Source organism: Aspergillus stella-maris, assembly GCF_047715825.1.
Source record: "Aspergillus stella-maris strain CBS 113639 unplaced genomic scaffold BDV14scaffold_6, whole genome shotgun sequence".
Classification (NCBI taxonomy): Eukaryota; Fungi; Ascomycota; class Eurotiomycetes; order Eurotiales; family Aspergillaceae; genus Aspergillus; species Aspergillus stella-maris.
This window is the reverse complement of record NW_027396800.1, coordinates 295119-314763: the sequence shown is the minus strand read 5'-3', so window position 1 is coordinate 314763 and position 19645 is coordinate 295119. Positions and strand designations below refer to the sequence as shown.

The 19645-nt window shown below is 52.9% G+C and overlaps 6 protein-coding genes across 6 annotated transcripts; 3 read left to right on the top strand and 3 right to left on the bottom strand.

Moving 5' to 3' along the window:
• Window positions 1-262: 262 nt before the first annotated feature.
• On the bottom strand, window positions 263-2665 carry BDV14DRAFT_117440 (C2H2-type zinc finger protein). Its single transcript, XM_073765811.1, has 7 exons — window positions 2479-2665; window positions 1062-2421; window positions 876-1016; window positions 751-827; window positions 669-696; window positions 551-613; window positions 263-482 (listed from the first exon to the last, which is right to left on the bottom strand). Exons 1-7 carry the CDS (start codon window positions 2557-2559, stop codon window positions 346-348), a joined length of 1887 nt encoding a protein of 628 aa, XP_073632043.1. The 5' UTR covers window positions 2560-2665; the 3' UTR covers window positions 263-345.
• A 620-nt stretch (window positions 2666-3285) lies between these two features.
• On the top strand, window positions 3286-3867 carry BDV14DRAFT_196399 (uncharacterized protein; the record flags this gene model as incomplete). The annotated part of the gene is made up of 2 exons (XM_073772437.1): window positions 3286-3603; window positions 3709-3867. The coding sequence occupies 2 exons, from the start codon at window positions 3286-3288 to the stop codon at window positions 3865-3867; spliced, it is 477 nt and encodes a 158-aa protein (XP_073632042.1).
• Window positions 3868-4033: 166 nt separating this feature from the next.
• On the bottom strand, window positions 4034-7781 carry BDV14DRAFT_196398 (DEAD/DEAH box RNA helicase; the record flags this gene model as incomplete). The annotated part of the gene is made up of 5 exons (XM_073772436.1): window positions 4034-4308; window positions 4377-6752; window positions 6806-7217; window positions 7272-7583; window positions 7641-7781. 5 exons carry the CDS (start codon window positions 7779-7781, stop codon window positions 4034-4036), a joined length of 3516 nt encoding a protein of 1171 aa, XP_073632041.1.
• A 289-nt stretch (window positions 7782-8070) lies between these two features.
• On the top strand, window positions 8071-9937 carry BDV14DRAFT_166253 (HMG-box domain-containing protein). Its single transcript, XM_073767455.1, has 3 exons — window positions 8071-8852; window positions 8911-9207; window positions 9265-9937. The coding sequence occupies exons 1-3, from the start codon at window positions 8286-8288 to the stop codon at window positions 9370-9372; spliced, it is 972 nt and encodes a 323-aa protein (XP_073632040.1). The 5' UTR covers window positions 8071-8285; the 3' UTR covers window positions 9373-9937.
• Window positions 9938-11704: 1767 nt separating this feature from the next.
• On the top strand, window positions 11705-17655 carry BDV14DRAFT_117331 (uncharacterized protein). The gene is made up of 5 exons (XM_073765809.1): window positions 11705-12153; window positions 12220-12915; window positions 12969-16023; window positions 16073-16203; window positions 16258-17655. The coding sequence occupies exons 1-5, from the start codon at window positions 11929-11931 to the stop codon at window positions 17536-17538; spliced, it is 5388 nt and encodes a 1795-aa protein (XP_073632039.1). The 5' UTR covers window positions 11705-11928; the 3' UTR covers window positions 17539-17655.
• Window positions 17655-19218, bottom strand: BDV14DRAFT_117362 (putative mitochondrial carrier protein). Its single transcript, XM_073765810.1, has 3 exons — window positions 19060-19218; window positions 18771-18960; window positions 17655-18682 (listed from the first exon to the last, which is right to left on the bottom strand). Exons 1-3 carry the CDS (start codon window positions 19087-19089, stop codon window positions 17772-17774), a joined length of 1131 nt encoding a protein of 376 aa, XP_073632038.1. The 5' UTR covers window positions 19090-19218; the 3' UTR covers window positions 17655-17771.
• Window positions 19219-19645: the final 427 nt, after the last annotated feature.

Sequence of the window (19645 nt, the reverse complement as noted above, 5' to 3'; positions counted from 1 at the left end):
TTTAGGTAAAAGTCCTCTTTCTTCAGGTGTTCCTATCAATATGGTAGAATGACCGTGGTATCCAATCATTAATCGTCGTATAGGTGTCATCTCATCGCGTGCTGGGAGCTCAATCCACCCAAGTTTTTCAACCGTAGCCCATATGTATACCAGCATATAATAGATATATAGAAACTTCATCAACCAATCCACCGAAACAAGAATATACTCAAACTCAAGCCACCCATCAGTCCAATTCCAACCATTACCGTGTTCATCATGTTAAACGCCAAGCGCCTGGTCCTGATCCTGATCCTCTTCCTGGTATCACCATGTACTCAAGTAACCATCTCATCCCATCACGCCTTACGCCATGCTAAAAGGAATCTGAACAGGGAGTGTGAATTGCGGGTCGTCGGTGGGCGAACCGAGACCGTCGAGGAGGGGAGTCGGTATTTGGATGTCCGTTTTGTGTGTAGAGCGCATGTGGCGTTTTAGTTGGTCTATAAATAAGAGGAATCATGTTAGCACGGAATAGTAGAAAGGCCTGGGAAAGGAAAGATGAGCGTACCAGGTCGTGTGAAGCTCTTGTTGCAGCCTGGGTGGAGGCATTTGTGTCTTCGTTCGCCGTGGGCTGGGTTTGGTTAGTTACATTGCTCATCGGATGGATTAGATAGGAGGGGACATACTAAGTCTATGACTAGACATGTTTGATGACTAGGATGAATAAATTAGTCTTGCACCGTGATGAGGGATCTACTGGAGACTTACATCGCCGGTCTGGAAGTTACAACCCGGGTACGTGCACCTGAAGGGCTTTTCGCCCGTATGTGTGCGGGAATGTGTTTCTGTCTTGTTAGCAGACGTTATGAGAAATGCGGATAGAAGCAACATACTCAGCTCACTGCTATCTGTAAACGACTTGCCACACTCTGTGCACTTGTATGGCTTTTCGCCGCGATGGCTCCGCTCGTGGCGTTCTAGAGTTGCTTGTCGGGCAAAGAGCTTGCCGCAGACGTTGCATTGAAAGTTTTTATCTGAAAGGTCAGCTCATATATCAAGAATCAAGTGAGGTGACTTACAATTGCTGTGAGTGAGGAAGTGACCCTGCAACTTCGACTTTTGCGAGAATGGCTCGCCCGGGCGGCTGCAGCCTTCCCAGCAGCAGTAGTATCCCGTGCCCTTGGCACCGTTGACAGGTCCCATGTGCCGAGAGACCAAGTGCTCCTGAAGTGCGCAGGGACTTGAGAAAGTAGCACCACAGGTGGCCTTGACGCCTCGAGAGTTCGATACCCATTTGCAGACGTGTACTTCACCATCCGCGGGAGTGAAGTCTGGGCTCGTAATGACTGAGGATATACCACCGTCTAACGGTGGTGGTGTCTCGCCAGGACTAGGAAGGATGTGAGAGCTGAAGCTTGATCGGGAGTGGTGACGAGAGTAAGGGGAGTAATGGTGAGCGTGGGAGTGATGGGTTCGACAACGGTGGTTCGAGCGGCAGGGCCCTCTGGCCGGAAGGGTGTTGCCAGTGTAAATGGGGTTCTTGAGAATGTTGTTCAAGCTGTCATCGTCGAGGTGGAGGCAGGTGAAGGAGTCGGGTGCTGCGGTGCCGTCGAGGTTCTCCGGGCAGTTTGATGCTTGGTGGACGTGAAAGTGATTCGAGTAATCAGGGCACATTCCAAGCATGTGGAAGACGTCGGAAGGGTTTACATCGTTTTGCATCGGTAACGATGGCGGCAGCATGCTTTGAGTAGGAGGAGTGATGTGGGAGAGGTTGGCGGAGTGAGGGTCATGATGGAAGTTGTGAGGAGGATGGCAAGGAGTGAGGGCTATCGAGTCTGGATTGAAGAACGGACCAGCACAAAGGTGAGAGTTGATATCCGTAGCAGCATGGTCAGTCAGCTTGGGCAGATGGTCTGCCTGGCACTGTTCCAGAGGAAGGGTAAAGTCGTTCTTGTCTGAAGCCATAGGTATCCCCAGCCCAAACAGGTCTAACGAGTGGTCTGGGACTTCGTGATGTTGACTGGGATCAAAGCAGTGCTCATCGAAGCAAATAGGGGCAGGATCATGACATTCAGGCTCCTCACACCCAGACACCGAGCAGGGCTCGTCGTCGTGACAGTCGACAAAGCCGTCGCAGACAGAAGGGCAGGTAATGGAGCAGTTATCCGTGTCGCAGCAAGCGTTGTCGACATGGGATTCAGACGAGGCATTTTGCTCCTTATCAGGACAGCAGTCAGACGCCGGGGCCACGGATGAACCTTCCGAGCTTTTCCCGTCTAGATGAAAGGATTCCCAGTTACATTCGAGGCAGAAGTCGTCCTTGCGCGTGTGGGTAGCCATTTTGCCTGAAGAGAATTTCGAGGAGTCTGAAGCCGACTGCGAGGGATGCTCTATGAAGGAGCGGGATAGAAGCAAGAAAGCATCCAATTCCTTCTCATGCTATTGCGAGGGTCAGGGTCGATCGAGTTCAATAGACGAAACAAGACGATCACATACCAATGACAAGCGGCGTTTGCGAGGGTTGGAGGGGGAGAGGGGGCAGAAGCAGCAGCCATGGTTGTCGGCAGCCTGAGGCATGACGACGAGAAGATCTCGCAGTGGTGAGTGGACTGCCCTGGGGACCTTGGGAGATGGGCGCCTGCCACTCAACCGCAATTTGCTGCGGATTTTCTGATATCAGTGAGGACCCTGCGGACGTGGGGGAGGACCTTGGGAGTTAGCAGCTGAGCCAGTCCACGAATCGTTGTCTGCCCATATCTCAGGCAGGCCGTAAGTCCAGAGCTGGGCATATGCACTCTGCGATTTCTCAGCATTCAGCAATCATATCAGCAAATTATATTACTCAATTGGCCCGTGATTCAAGTTTGTCGCAGATTGACGGCATCCAGACGGGATTTGTCTCCCGTCAATGCCTGAATTTGCAGGCGCCAAGTCTTTGTCCCGCAGCCCCGATCCGGAATGGCCCTCCCAGCACGTGCTCACCGCCAAGTGCCGCTATCTTATCGCAATATCGCAGGCAGAAACAGCTCCCTCGAGTCCGACATGTCGTCAATCATGCCGCTATTCTTACTCCAATCAAGCCAATTAAATCTCTCCACTGCTCTTACATCCTGAATATTCAGCCCTAGTACCTTGATTCTCCAAGAACCCACAATAGCTCCATTACCTCACTTCCGCAGCTATCAAGCTCCCCACTATCCTACCCACCTCACCGTCATCCAGCTACCAGCTACTTAACCCCAACCCCTCAATTGAACTCTATTTTCTTCCCTCCCCCTCCAAGAGAGCAATTGAAAACAAAGAATGGGAAACATCTGCTCCAGCTCCAAAAACCGCCCCTCCTCATCCGGCGACGAAGCCTTCTCGCGCCCCGGCCGCGTCCTCGGCTCAAGCGCGAATGCCGCCCCGCGCGCCTCAGTCCCCGCATCTGCAAAGTCAAAGTCGCATTTCTCATCACCGGGGAGGACTTTGGGGGGTAGTGGCGGCGGCAGCGGAGCGGGGACCACTGACGCCAGTGCGACTGCTGGGTCAGGAACAGGGTCAGGGACCGGGACAAGGACGGTAGATGAGGCCGGGAGTAGTGCCGATGATGCAAGGGCTCGCGCGGCGCTGGCGGCTCAGGTGGGTTCTTTCTGATGTTGCTTTCTTCTGTGCTTTTCTGTTTGGTTCTTTGCATGAGTCGTTCTTGGTATTTTGTGCTGAATGCTGATCAATGGCGCCCCATAGAAACGCGCGGAAACGGGGAATACAGTGAAGGGGAAGTTAGGGACAAAGTTGGCGGCGCAAAAGGCCCAGACGCAGGCGCAGGCGTTGAATGAGGCGAGTCGCGATGAGAGGGCTGCTAGGGATGCTGATGATGCTTCTGCCGCGCGGAGGTGGGAGTGAGGTGGCTCGATCGAGCTGGGACTGAGCTTCGAGGTTGATGATGATAATCATGTATATAGCGCGCCTAACAGGCCTATTAGTTTACTACCCCTAGCTACGCATTTATACTTATTGAATTGAAACGCACGATATCAGGTTGGCGTATCATACAAGCCTGGACTCCCATCTATACAACATTATACCGACCTGACGCCGGAGCACGAGCTTCACTATCCACTGCCGCCATGGTACCCTCCTTCAACAAGCGCATGAGCTCCCGCATTGCATTAGTGACAGCCAGCTCGGTTTCACCCTCAACCAGGATATACAGCTTGGGGTTCTCTCCAGGCCCAGGTTCTTTGCCTGTTGCGTAGAAACTACCCTTTGTCGTGATGGACGTACCGGTGGCTTCGAGAATCTTGGCGACGTTCGTGCGGTTTGTGACGGCCCAACGAGCTTTTTCTGAATTGTGAAATACACATTAGTAATCTGATATCTAGGGTCAATAGGAGGGTAGAGGAGAAACTTACGAGGAAAGTCGTTGATCTCCAGCGTGGCGTGGAATGCGCCAGCGTCAGGACCGCGGTTGTCGATGGGTACGCCCGATCTCATTACACCCGCACGGCTGAGACGAGCGTGGATATCGGCCACAGCAGAACCAACCTTGTCGAGAGGGTTGTTGGGTGCGTTGGGATCGACTTCTCTCTTGTGAACGGTGATTTTGCCGTCGAGATCAATGCCCTTCGGCACGCCAGGTAGCTGTGTAGAGGCAGACTGCACAGAGGAAATGACTTTGTTGAACTCCTCCTCACCCTTCTCGTTCTTCTTGTCGTCCTTTTCTTCCTCGTCTTCGCCTTCTTCGCCGGTCTTGTATGTGCGACGCTCACGGTTACGGGCTGCATCACGCTCTTGATCGAGACGCTCCAGACCCTTACCGCCAAATCCAGAGGTGCTGGCCTTCTCTTTACCGGCCTTGACTTTCTCCAGGAACGCGTCGACCATGCTTTGCACGGGTCCTGGCACTTCTTGTCCACTTTGCTTGAGTGCCTTGGCAATGTCGACGGCGTAACGTTCTTGTTCTTCTGTCAAGAAGGTGACTGCTGTTCCGGTGTTTCCTGCACGACCGGTACGCCCAGCACGGTGAACATAGTCTTCCAGGTGATTCGGCGCGTCGTAATTGACCACAAGCTTAAGTTGCTTGACATCAAGACCACGGGCAGCAACAGACGTCGCGATTAGCACGGGGAAGATACCGGCTTTGAAGTCCTCAATGGTCGAATCACGGTCGATTTGGTCCTTGCCACCGTGGATAGACATGCAAGGATAACCTTTCCGCATCAACTCCTTAAGAAGCGTATCGGCCGCTTCCTGACGATCAACGAAGATCAATGACCGCGCATCTTCGTTTTCGTCCGTGGAGTACAGATTACCCAGCAACTCCAAAAGACGGACGAACTTCTTATCGTCGTCGCATACTTCCACAATCTGAGTAATCTCAGGCGCAACGACACTCCTACCACCGACGACAATTTCAATCGGCTTCGTTAGGGTCTTGCGAGCCAAAGCTTCCATGTTTCGTGGGAACGTGGCAGAGAAGAGCACAGTCTGCCGGTCAGGTCGTACATTGCTCAATATCTTCATGACTTGAGGCTCGAAACCCATGTCAAACATACGGTCCGCCTCGTCAAGAACGACGTACGTGACCCGACGTAGGTTGGTTACTCGCCCAGCATTTGCTGCTAGAAGATCGATCATACGTCCTGGAGTGCACACAACGATCTCAGCACCACGCTTCAATTCGGCGATCTGGTCCTTGATAGGAGCACCGCCGTACGCACAAACTGCTCGGAGGCCGAGGGCCTTCAAAAACGGTTTGCAGTCCTTATGAATCTGTGTCGCCAACTCACGAGTGGGCGTCATGATCAAGCCTACTGGGCCCTCCATGTTATCGAGTGGCCGCTGGTCTTTAATGTGACGGAACATGGGAATGAGGAAAGCCATTGTCTTTCCTGAACCTGTTTTCGCCACACCAATTACATCACGACCAGACATAATGGAAGGAATCGCCTGTGCTTGAATGGATGTTAGGCTTTCAAAACCAAGCTTGTCGACGACGTCCAGTGTTTGAATTCCCAATCCGCACTGTGACCATTTCTGCACTGGCTTGGGTACATCCAGGCCGCGAACCTTGATTCCGTCAAGTTCTAGCCGCAGGCTTGCAGCTTCTTCTTCAGACATTTGAGCCAAGTCAGAGGGTTCGGTGTAGAATTTCCGTCGGAATGGTTCGTATTCGACCTTCTTGTGGTCAACGGTTGGGATGTCCTTCTTCTTCTTAGCCTTATTGGCGATAGCGAGGAAATCCTCCGCATCGCCTTCACCGACAGCGGTCATGCCCACGTCGTTGTCATCACCAAACATGGCCTCGGGTTCTTGCGCTTTAGAGAATTTGGCACCAACTTTCTTCTTCGGCGGAGCAGTCTCTGCGAGTCCAGACATGAACGCATCAAGAGGGTCTATTTCTTCCTCTTCCTGGGCATCCACTTCCATCTTCTCAGGAACCTCTTCTTTCGCTGGGGTATTGCCGTTCGTTTGCTCTGCGGCGAGAACTTCGGTCTGTAACCGCTCTTCTCGCCGTTCAGCAGCTACACGAGCCGCCGCCGCCGCAGCTTCTTCTTCCGTTTCTCCATCCTGCATGTCAACGTCGTCGTCTTCATCAGCATTTGCTTCTGCTGCCTTACTGGCATCTGCATCTTCAACCGGTGGTGTCGGGAGACGCTCGAGCTTTCTTCTGGTCGATTCTTCTTCTCCAAACCCAAGCGTTTTCGTGGCAATAGACTTCTCGCTGTCTGCTGCCTGCTTTGATCCAAGGCCGAATCTTCCAAGGTTGCCTTTCGGTTTCAGAGCGGCTAGAAGCATATCATTAGTGAAGTGTACATAGTGATCGGGATAGAAGACATACCTGGAGATGGGGATTTATTCGAAGCTTTGGTATCCGGCACCTTCACAGCCGCTGGGCCAGCAGGTTGCTTGGCTGAAGACGGAACTGCCACATCTTCTCCCAATACAGCTGGTGCAGCTGGCGACTGAGCAGCATTCTTGGCAATGGCTTTCGGATCAAACTTTCCAGCATATGGAGCTGGAGCCGCATCAACGCCTTGAGTGGCAGGAGATTGGGGAGAACTAACGGCTGGGGATAATCCAGACTTTCTGTCAATTTCTTCCAAGATGTTCTTTGGCCCGCCAGCGGCTGCGGCTTCTTTCTGCTTCTGTTCTGCTTGCTTTTGCTTCCACGCTTCAAGCTTCGCAAGTCGCTGCGCTTTCTTTTCATCGTCTGCAGCGCCAGCGCGCGTCGGTGTTCCAGGTTTCGAAGTCTGCTCGATCAAGATTAGTGATGATCGACTACACCAAGGTTGTAAATAACGCACCTGACGGGATTGAGGCTCTGAGCCCCTCCGGTCTCGGCTGTCGTCCCGTCTAGACTTGTGCTTCAAGTCAGCAGAATTGTCTGTCCGTCTTTGGGCCCTGTCGCGGGAATCATCTCGCCTGCTTCGATATTCTCTGTCGCGGCTTCGGCTTCTTCGGCGGTAGTCGCGGTCATAATCTCTATCTCTAGAGCGCCGTCGGTCTCGTGAGCGATCTCTTCGTCGATAACCATCATCGTCGCGGTGACTGTCGCGTCTGTCTACTGAGCGGTCGCGTCTTCGATACGAGTCTCGGTCGCGATCACGATATCGCCGCTGAAGAAAAAGTAAATTATTAGCTTGCATAAACGAGATTCGAGAAAGGCAACTAACCTCAGGGCTTCGAGATCTGCGGTAGCTTCGACCATCGTCCCGCTTCCGCTCATAGCGGTCATCGTCTCTGCGACTTCGTCTTGATGATGAATATGTGCTGCCTACAGGTGAAGGTGAGCGAGTATCCCCACGGCGAGCCATTGTTGCAGGCCAGCAATGAGTGAGTATTACTGGGACTCTAAGAACACCCGAGGACGCGGCGAGGTGAGTATAAGCAGTTTCTTGATTACCGTTCTATTTGAGATCGGTTTCAGCTGAATGTTGAACTTGAACAGGAGACCACGGGTCTGAAAAGCTCCCTGTCCTGATTTTGGGTCTTTGGGGCTCTTAGAGCCGCTCTTTTTTAGCCCAAGCAGTTAGCCACCTATATCACGTGATATATGAAGTCATGCGGGTAAATCCACGTGCTGTAGCTTCCCCTTTGGGTAGAGTCCAAACTAAAGGCGGCCGTCGTCAATGCGACCTCGACCTCTCCGGTTTCAGGTCCAGCCTCCCTGCGTCTAAGCCCCTGCATTAAATCGTTGCGTTGATTGCGCTAGCATCACACTCATTTCGTCTCTTGACCACCTCTAACAATCCCTCTTTTTCATCGCTCTATTCAACAATTCGAGTAGCTACATAGTGCGTTGTTGACGGAAGCTCACAATGCCTCTTAAGCTCGTTCAACGTGGTGGGGGTATCCTGCGGAACCTCCCACTCAATGGCTCGTTCGCTCGCCCAATTCGTGTGATTTCGTCGCAGCACAATGTTCGTCGTATTGCCTTTGTTGCGCGCCGCACCCAGTCGGCCGCCGTCCTGCCTCGTTCGAGCTCCATAATTGCGAACCTGGTCCGAAGCTATGCGACCACGGGCGAATCGACCGGCAAGACCAAGACCACCAATACCAAATCGACAACAAAGACGGCTGGTAAGAAGCCAGCGAAGAAGGCTGCAAAGAAGCCGGCTAAGAAGACCGAGGGGGCGAAGCGCGGCAGAGGAAAGGGACCCAAGACCGAGAAGCAGAAGGAGCGGGAGAAGATCCGGCAGCGTGCCCAGTACTTGCGAGAGCTCAAGGAAACCGCTCTGGTGGCGCCCAAGGCTCTCCCCAGCTCCGCTTGGGTTATCGCTGTTACCAAGAAGACGGCGGAGGTTCCTAAGGATCTCCAGCCTCGCGGCGAAGTCTTTAAGAGGGCGACCCAGCTTGCCCAGGAAATCAGTGCAGAGGAGCGTCAGGTATGTGAACATCGTCAGATTGTGTTTACTCTCGATTCCACGGCTAACAGAACGAAAGCGCTACGTCGACCAAGCCAATGCCAACAAGGCCGCCAACCAAGCTGCTTATGAGGCATGGGTTCAGTCTCACACCCCTCATCAGATTTACGAAGCCAACAAAGCCCGTCGCCAACTCTCCAGGATCAAGGGAGGCAAGAAGGTTACACTGATCAAGGATGACCGCTTGGTCAAGAGGCCGACTTCCGCCTGGATTTACTACTTCATGGAGAAGCGCGACTCGAACGCAGTCACTGTTGCAGAGGAGAGCAAGGCTGTTGCATCCGAATGGCGCAGCCTCTCGGACTTGCAGAAAGCTGTAAGTGTTTGACTCTATCGGCCTGTTCCCATACGAGCTACTAACGACTCGAAACAGAAATATTATGACATGAGCCAAAAGGACCTGTTGCGATACGAGCGTGAACACCTCGAGATCTATGGCGTCGCAGCTCCCAAGATCAAGGCAAAGAAGTCCGAGGCGTAAACTTGCCCATAGCGTAACAACAATACCCTCGATCTGGCCCTCACTCTCGATGCAGGCAGTTTGAGCTGAGGCTTCGCGTGGATTTGATATCGAAGGGTCAAGGTTTTATGTATGGGGCGAAGGAATGGTTGTCTGGTTTTGTTCACTGCTTTCGTCTGGACTTCACGTATTCTGGTCTGCGTTGGAGGTGTTATCGATGTATGTATCTTATTGGGTTTGGAATGTATTGTAGTATCTGGACTAAGGCTCAGGCTGTTGTCGTGGTAGTATAAACTTATGTATCGTTTTACTATATGATCATATTATCCGTTTGAGAACGTAGTGCAAATCAAGTACAAGCACAGCATAGAGAGCTTCCAACCCATCGAACCACACGTCGTATCACTCTATGGCAAGAGTTCTCTACAGTCCGTCTAGTTTTCACCCCATCACATAATACCAAGCTACATAATGCAGCATCAAGTTTACGCCCGCCGTAAAGCCCAAACAAGATAAATCCTGCTTCTACTACCCACTACCCAAGGCATCGCATTGCATTGCACGCCCGATAATTGTCCATGCTCCCATCCGGATCGTGTTCACCGCTAATGAGGGACATTTGGAGCTTGAAGCTTCCGAGTCCAGTTTGTCAGACTGCTAGGTAATAGCAATGCAGGGGCACTGAATCGCTCCATATTGGGCATGAAGAAATGCATGTCAGTTGGGTTGGTTGCGGGTATTTAGTCTACCCCGGAGTGGGTATGCGTATGTAGAAAACCGAGCAAGATCGGAGGTTGGGATTGAGTCATAGCCTCATACGTTACTGGAAGTGTCGCAAAATTGAAGCTTGTGAGAAGCTAGGAGTCCCATAGAAAGTTGAGGCGTAGTATAGACCTAATCAAGCCTTATCAATGCAAGTCGTACTCCGTATGAATCGGTTGCTTGTGACGAACTCAGACATCGACAGTTATTGCTGACGGCCGAGCGGAAATAGATCAAACCACGAAAACCACTGAAATTTGAATCAAGAATCAGACGGTTAAAGCGCCAGACGAAAATCACGACCCAATGAGCGTTCCCTGGTTCAGTGCCGATTCGGCCCATATGCTGCGGGGTGGTTTATTTCGAGTCTTTGCCTTCGATGCGGTGAGGGAGAAGCATACGTTGGAGTCGTTGAAACTGCTCGTTTGGGTGGGTGTCCGAGGCTATTGTATATGTTAGTTGGAGATCAGTGCTCAGTCTTTTGGAGATAAATAGGCTTAGAGCTGGGAATAGTGTTCTGGTATGCAGACAATGACAGCTTGGGAGTTGATGGATCACTATCGGGGGCTGTCAGTTGTACCATGGCATTGTCTGTTTTTTATGAACCAAGGGTTTGGTCTGCTGTACTTAGTGGTGGAACCCCACTTGGATGGGCGACAACAAACAACATCTTCAGTTTTCTTTAGGCACGATTGTTATGGTGACTCGACAGACAGACTGGAGAGACCAGATCAGCGAGGCTAGAAGCAACCAGTGTGGCAGACTATATAGCTGCAACCCCCCTTAGCTACAGCTACGTGCATAAGTCTGCGAGTTGGAGGGGTGCAACTGTTATCGATAGGGCCGTTTGCTCCCACCGCTGGATGTGTGACTGGTGTGTCCCTGCGTGACTTTCCCATATCTCTTGATCTCCTCTTCTTTGTTTGTTAGATTGTTAGTTAGTCTTGGACAGGCAGACTACTATCGACTATCCTCGTTAGTGGTCTCCCAGCCTTTTCCATCATCCCAGCCACCGGCGTTCGTCCTCGGGGAATCACAACGCCTTGACGCTCCCGTCATGCCGATCAAGGCGTAGCACAGATCCCACGGGTAGGTCACCCTGCGACGAACGACAGAGGGGGGTTGACTACCTTTGCAAAAAAGCAAAGCAGTCAGAGATTTCTTCCCTATTGCTTCAGACCCTGTTACGAGCGACCACTAACATCGCGGCCTTTGCAAGCCCCTTTAGTTTGTTCACATTCCCAAGCTGTATCCTGGCCCCATCGCATCGCACACCAGCCAATCCTGTTCTCTCGTTGGACGATCTTTCGCAGCATCGACCATCCTCCTTCATTCTCACCCACCGCCTCGCGAGCCTTGAGGTCATGAGCTTCGCGACCTTCAAATCTATCCTTACTTCTCCCTGTTGAAAGAAAAAAATAGCGCCTTGCGATCGCTACCTATTGACTGGTTTACCTCCGTCGCCCGGAGCCAGATGCTTCGGTTGTTTACGACTCGCTGCCGACAAAATTCGGTCCCCGATTGAGAGGCTTTTTGGTCTTTGTTCGAGTTCAGTTTGGTTTTTTAGATCGTCAGCATTGTTGGATATTTTGACTGCGACGAGCGACGATTTCGCGATTTAAGCCCTGCGATAGTTCCTCAGACGTCTATACTTGCCGTGAACGATATTATTGTTCACTGGCCGCTTGCCTCTGCGATTTTGTGGTTCAGTGAATTGGGTCGAAGGAACCTCCAGAATATTGAGTTCCGTCCGCGGCCCGATCCGATACGCATGCGCTTGGTTCTCTCGAGTCGCTGGCTATCCTGCTGCGCGATATGGATGCTGCGTGCATACTAGATGGACGGCTAGCCCACGAGGCCCCGCCTTCGATGCGGTTCCCGGAGGAAAATCAAAAAGGAAGCTACGACGGGCTCCAACTGACACTTGCGAAGGAAGGAGCATGGGGTTCGAGCTCAAGAGTTCGGGAGGCTGCATCTTCTTGCTTGCTGCTCCAGGATACCCTACCAAGTGCTTTGAGTCTGGCGGGAATGGTTGCGGTGGTGCGCTACCCCTCATACATTGAAGTCGCGTCGCGTACAGGTACTCATCATTTTCTTTATTTTCAGGATATCAAGCGCCATCTGTATGCCTCCCGCGACGCGACGTCAGTGTTTAAAATCGATCTCCGCCTTCCCGAGCTCTTGTGCAGCATCCACCCGCCGCCGTCATACGATGAAGCCATCAATGATCTCCCTCCAGAATACGCCGCTGCTGCACCGCTAGCCCAACAGAGAATTCTGGTTGGAAAGGATGGTCTGAAAAGAACGAGGGACTCGAAATCTGATGGTTCGCATCAAATAATTGAGTTTGAAAGTCCTGCTGGGATTCGTGAGCACAAAGGTAAGAAGAAAAAGGGAGGGGGTGGTGGAGGAGGGGCCGCGAAGCCGCCTCCACCGCCTGCGAACGATCCGCCACCACCGGAGGAGAATGAAACCCCGCCAGACGATGGCGGTGGTGATGCTGGGGGTGGGGGTGGCGACGACGGTAATGGCGGTGATGGTGGAGACGGCGGTGATGACGACTGGGATGCATGGGGAACAGCAAGTTCAAAGAAGAAGAAGCAAAAGAAGAAAGAGGAGGAAGAGCAGCTAGCCAAGGAAGAGGAGGAGCGAAAAGCGCAGGAAGAAGCGGACAAGAAAGCTGCAGAAGAGGCTGCTGCCAGTCAAGACAATGGACTGAGTTGGGCTGATGACGCTGATAACGGCGATGACTCTTGGGCTGGAGCAATGACTGTTGGAAAAAAGAAGAAAAAGAAGGGCAAGGTATATTTTTGCTATAAATGCTAGATTGGTCCTTCTTGCTAACACCGCAGCAGGCTGAACCGGCCGAGGTAGCACCTTCGAACTCCTTCCAAGACGTGAGTCTGAATGAGGGTGCCCCGCAGCTTGACCTGAACCTAGATGCAAATAAATCCCCTGGATTTAGTTTCGGAGCATGGGGAGGTAGTGGCGGCGGCAGCGGCGGCGGTGCTAGCAAATGGGGTCTTGAATCTCTCTCTGGCGCAAACACCGGGAGTAAGGATACCAACCCTTGGGGTGGCTTCAAGACCGACCCCTTGAACGCTAATATGGGATTCGGCTTTGGAGGGGGGTTTGATCCCACGCCGGCTACGAATGGCGAGTCTACAAAGGAAGCCGACGATGATGGCTGGGGTATGTTATCTCCAAACAAGAAGGACAAGAAGAAGGACAATAACGGTTGGGGAGATTGGGGCATGCCAAAGAAAGAGGAGCTCGTGGTAGAGGAACCGCCCAAGGCTCCCGACCCTTCCCCGGCTGACGATTGGGGCTTCCCCACGACTGCTAAGAACAAGAAGCAGAGGAAGAAGGAGGAGCAGGAGAGGAAGAAGCGCGAGGAAGAGGAGAAGAAGCGTCAGGAAGAAGAAGAGAAGAAGCGCCAAGAGGAGGAAGAGGAACGGAAGCGGCAAGAAGAAGAGGAGGAAGAGCGAAAGCGACAGGAAGAAGAAGAGGAGAGACTAAGGCAAGAGGAAGAGGAACGGCTCGCGAAAGAAGAGGAAGAGCGGAGAGCAAAAGAGGAAGAGGAGCGAAAGGCCAAGGAGAAAGAGGATAGTTGGGGTTGGGGCATCTCTACGACGGACAAAAAGAAAAAGAAGAAAGGTAAAGCTGTACCAGAGCCACCTCGTGAGCCTACGCCTCCGCCAGAGCCAGAGCCAGAGCCGGAACCCGAACCAGAACCCGAACCAGAGCCGGAACAGGAAGCTGAAGCTGAAGAATGGAAGCCTGATTTCCCGGACGATCCTCTCTACGACGGTTGGATGGACCTCTCCTCAAAGGAGAGAAAGAAGCGCGAGAGAGCATTGACTAAGAAGGGCCTCCCTATCCCTGGACGTGATTTCCCGCTGGAACCTCCACCGAAGGAAGAACCTGCACTAGAGCCTGAGCCTGAACCAGAGCCCGAACCTGAACCCGTTGTAGAGGAACCTCCTGCGGACCCAGGGCCTGTGCCAGATGAGAACAACCAACTGGTTGAGATCGAGCAGCCAGAAGAGGACCCTGTTGACGACAGTGGCTGGGGAATCTGGGGCTCATCAAAAGACAAGAAGAAGTCGAAGAAGAACAAGATAGAGCCTCCGCCTCCTGCGCCCACGCCTCCATCTTTAGGGCTTGAACGGGAATTTACCAGGGAATCTGATATCAAGCAGGACCACGGCTGGGATGACTTCGACAGCAAGCCAGTAAAGTCACCCAAGAAAGAGGAACCAAAGGCCTCGAAAGGATTCTGGGCCAGCTGGGGAGCGCCGTCATTGAGCAGTAAACCCAAGTCTAGCAAGAAGAAATCAGAAGAGAAACCCAAGGAGCCTGAGGTGATCGAGGAGCCTCCCGCTGATGAACCTGATCTCCTGATTGATGTTGGCGACGAGGCCAAGGAGATCCCACCAGAAGCGCCGGAGGCGCCTATCGCGCCTGAAGCACCTGAGCCACCCGCGCCAGACGCGGTGGTGCCAGCTAAGGCCACCTCGTCATCCAAGACCAAAACGTCAGCAAAGCTCTCCGTCGCGGAGCGCATCAGCGCTCTTGAGAAAGCGAGAAAGGAAAGGGCGAAAGAAAAGGCTGCGTTGGAAAAGTTGAAATCGAAGAAGCACGAAGAGCCTCCGCCTGAGCCAGAGCCGGTGGAGCCCCCACAGGAAGATCTAGTAGACGTCGAACCAGAGCCTGAAAAGACCGAGCGCTCGCACGATTCAGTGCCAGGCAGTTTTCCTGACGCTTTCGACGACGAGATCGAGGAACCCCCTCCAGCTGAGCCTGAACCTGAACTTGCTCCGGAACCAGAGCCGGAGCCGGAGCCGGAGCCTGAACCACCTAAGAAGGTGGATGCCAAGAAGTTGAAGAAGGACAAGAAGAAAGGCAAGCTGATCGAACCTGAGCCTGTGAAGAAGAAGAAGAAAGCAAAGGAACCTGAGCCTGAGCCTGAGCCCGAGCCCGAGCCCGAGCCGGAACCGGAACCAGCCGCTGAACCTGAGCCAGAGCCTCAACCGGAACCTGAACCAGAGCCTGCGCCTGAACCGGAGCCCGAACCTGAGCCGGTCCTCACCAAATCTGAGAAAAAGAAGCTGAAGAAGAAGTCGAAGAAGGCTGAGCCCGAGCCCGAGCCCGAACCTGAACCGGAGGCAGCCCCAGAACCCGAACCCGCAGCTGAGCCAGAGCCCCCGGCGGACGATGCGCCCCCAGCGGAAGAGGAAGCGCAACCTCCTGTAGAGGAAGAGCCAGCACCTGCTCCCAAGCCTGAGAAAATGGTGAGGAAGAGCAAGAAAGGTACAAAGAGTTCGAAGAGAGCTGTGCCACCGCAAGATCCTCTTACTGCTGATGAGATGATGGCCACTGGAGCCCTAGAGGAGGGCGAAAATCCACCTTCACCAGAAGCTACGCCTGAAAAATCTCCTAAGAAGCCGCGCGCCCGTGCTGAACGCTCAGCTGTTACATCTTGGGGTCTCTTTGGTGCCACACCCACGAAAAGACCAAACACCAGAGAGCCTAGGTCTAGCAAGAAGGAGCCTGCCCCGGCGCTTTCCAGGTCAAAATCGACTAAGCACAAACCGAGAGAATCTGAGAACGAGGTCGAGAGGTCGTCAGCGTCTGAAAAGGATAGGCGAAGAGAAGCTAGGGCTAGCCGTGGCATGGGTTTCTCCCAATTCATTCTTGGCACGCCGCCGCAGCCATCTCGCACCAAGTCAGTCAGAAGGTCTGCTCATGAGTCTAAGCGATCATCTAGACATCAATCGGTCGACATTGATGACTCTGGCATGCCTACACCACCTCCGGATGATGCGCCGATGCCTGACAAAGCCGCAAGAATGATGGGCACTAGAGAATCATCAAGGAGGGAGCGACACAGGGAGCGGAGGAAGTCACGTATGTATTCTACCGTCTGCTGGATTGGCTTATTTCTAACCATTTCTAGGAGCCCCTGATCCTTATGCCATTGATGACGATGATCTGGTTGTGGTCGATCGCGCTGATGCTGAGCAACCCTCAAAGGAGGGCTCAAGACATTCCGGCTCCCGACACTCGGGACAAGGATCCGAGAGAAGGGTAAGGACAATCCCCTCAACCACGGTCGTTCCTATCACTAACATCATTATCAAGTCACGATCCAATCCTGAGGAACCCCAAGAAGGGGAGAGAGGCCCAGAGGTCTTTTCTGGCCCCGACGACATGGCTTTCGTCGAAGCTCCGCCTTCGCGTGAGCGAGAACGACGTGTAAAGCGGTCGAATACCACGCACAAGAAGCAGGAGTCGGGTGGCCTCATGGGCTTGTTTGGGTCGTTGCGCAAGAGCGCAAAGACTGAGGCAACACCTGAGCGCCGCAAGTCTCGATCGCGTCGTGATGACGACAGATACGCAACTGAGCCCGAACGCGACGAGGCTCGACGCCGGCGCGAACGCAAGCGCTCGAGTCGACCAGACACAGATGGCGAGGGAGTTGCTCCTGAGCCTCCTGTTGTCAGCGCGTTCCCTGATGAGGAGGTAGAGGATCCCGAGGCACGAAGGGCAGCGCGAAGAGCCAAGCGTATGTCTCGACAGGCTCCTGATGCAGCCGCTGATGAGCTGCGGGAAACCGAGCTCCGCGAAGCCGAAGAACGACGGGCGCGTCGGCGAGAAGAGAAAGCTCGTCAGCGCGAGGAGAGGGCTCGTGAGCGTGAAGAACAAGAGCGACAATTGCGAGAAGAAGAAGAGCGACGGCACGAAGAGAAGCGAGCTCGCCGCGCAGCCCGTGAAGAACGCATCAGGAGAGAAGAGGAAGAGGCTCGCGAGGCAGAGGCCCGCCTAGCCGAGGAAAGACGGGAGCGCAGACGGCAGCGAGAAGCAGAAATGCAGGAGCGCGGCCAGGAGCGCGGCCAGGAACATCGCCAACGACGGCACCGTTCACGGCCTGATGATAGCGGAACGCGAGACTTCTACCTCGAGCAGCATCGGTCGAAGGACGGCAGCCGCAAGAAGTCCCGAGGTGAAGACCCGACAAGGCCAACTCCCATGCCGCTTGGAGCACGCAAGGACAAGACCTCATCCTGGGTAGATTCGCAGGCTGACGAGCCGCCCGAGCCACCGCCCATTGTTCCTACTGTGCTTGACATGCCTCCTGGGCCTGGAGAAGAGATTCCAGGTCACAGCTTGTCTTCTGACGAAGAGGCCCGCCGCGAGCAGCGCAGGCAGACTCGTCGCCGAAGCAAGTACCCGGGACTAGACGATCATGAGATCGAAGACCTCCGTGCAAGAAGACGTGAGACTCGCCGTGCCGAGCGCGAAAACGGCAAGACCAGCTCAAGTGGAGACTACGAGCGAGACCGCGGCGTGAAGTTTGATCGCTATGCGGACGAGGCACCGAAGAGACCCAGCTGGTTGAGGAAGTTGACGACTTTTGGTTGATGAAATTTTTTTACTGTTTTGATTTGCGACGCTTGATGATTCAATGATGAAATGATACATTATGATCTTGGTCTTGGTTTTTTGACCTCGAACGATTTTTATACCTCGATTTTGGTTGGCCTTGTCATCTTTATTGATACCTGTTTGTATAACGAAACTATGAGACTCTCTACATTGCTATATCTATTGAACTCGAATCCTCTACCCAACCGATCTATTTCACAGCCAATATTCTATAACCTCCCTTCGTCCGCCTTCCTCGCTCTCCTCTTCTCTAAATAGAATCTGCCCCCCTCATACATACTCAAGTAAATACTCATCGACAAAGCCGTCCATACTACTCTAATCGCACCACCCTTGAAAAGACCCTTCACACCTTCATCCCACAAAACCTGTTTCCCGACTGTCCAGACACTCTCGCCTTTGGCTTTTGGCCCAGGAGATGATGATCCCGACGAAGCACCAGAAGAGCCAGACCCCGAATCACCAGGCCCAGAAGCAGCAAGCATCATCCTCGTCTTAACAACATCAATCGGCGTCGTCACAACAGAAGCAATACTCCCCGACATACTCGCCGCTATACCCGTTAACACCGCGCGTTCGTAAACAGGCTCCTCGCCCCCGTTTCCTTTCTGGCCTAGTCCTTTCTCTCCTCGTTTTTGTCCGCTTGCCGGCTCGTATCCTATCTTCTCCCGTTGTCGTTTCACAAGATACCCCTTGACCGCCTCAAAGATAGGAAAATTCAATCCTGTAAACGGTAGGTTTCGACCGACTAGTGCGGTATACCCGCTCCAAAGCCGCCAGGGGTGAGAGCGGAAGCGGGAGAGGACTTGCAATGTGACGTTTTTTTTTGCTTTCCTTTTTACTTGGTCTGGAGTCTTGTTGCTGCTTGTGCCATTTGCGTTTGTGGTTGAGGGAGAGGAAGAGGGAGAGGATTCAAAGGCGGATCGATTAACCATCTGCGCATTCTGCTTCAGGACCTCGGCTGGTGTAAGGAGGAGACAAGAGACCATTTCCCCTGCGCTGGATGAAAGGCCGTTTATTACGGGCGCTGGGATTGAGCGAAGCCATGGTGAGGAAGAGGATGAGGTGCTGTTGTTGAGAGTTGATTTTACGGATTCGTATGTTGTGAAGAATGCTCCTGCTGCTCACACATACCATTAACATGCGTGTTCTCTCAAAACCATCCTATACCCCTTTACCCTCGAATATGTTTGAGAAGGTGGACATACAAGCAGGAATAGTACTCAAAACCACACTCACAACACCCTGATAAAGTCCCCGGAAGAGAACATTCTTCCGGACTTTATTTGTGGCGGCGTCTTTGTAGATTGTATTGTAGGAGGGAGACTGAATGCGAGTCTTTAGGGTGTCGAAGGGGTAGACTAGGAAGTCGACTGTTACGACTGCGATTGCGCCGGACTATAGAATCAACGAAAGGGGAGTTAGTGGTAGTAGTAAAGACAGATGCGGGATGAGATCATGAGGGTGTGGAAGTGTCGGTGGAGGGGCTGGACTCACGATCCAAATGTCCAGAGCGCTGTTCTGCATGTTGACGGCAGTGTCAATTGCTGGAGCATGGTCTGATAGAGGATTAAAGGGATCAGAGATAGAGTAGTGCTGCTGCGAGCAAAGAGAGGAACTTCTTGAAGCTCAATGCTCGATCTTATCGTTATCAATCGATGAGGTCATAGCAGATACGCTGCAGCCCCAGGGGTCCAGCCGGCACGTGGGGCTCGCCTTACTCTGTTATACATGAGATATGGTCTGGCTATAGCAACTAGTCTGGAGATGAATATGAGGTTGCAGTCATGAATTATTAGATCTTGGAATTACCTGAAGAACGACTGGCTGAGTGAGGTAAGATAGTTCCGCAAGCCACTGTGACCTGAATTTTGCATAGAGACAGCAAACAACAGCCGACAATTGGTACCCAGACTTTTTCTGTATTTCTGTAAGTTTAATCAGGTGGTAACCTGACAAGCAAGCTCCGCACGATTGTAACCATGATGGTTGGAATTGTTCTCGGGCCAAATCTCCCCTGAATGCCTGTGGATGGTCTCGTAAACTTCCTCCATCCATTCAATTCGTTGCCTGGATCCGCTGT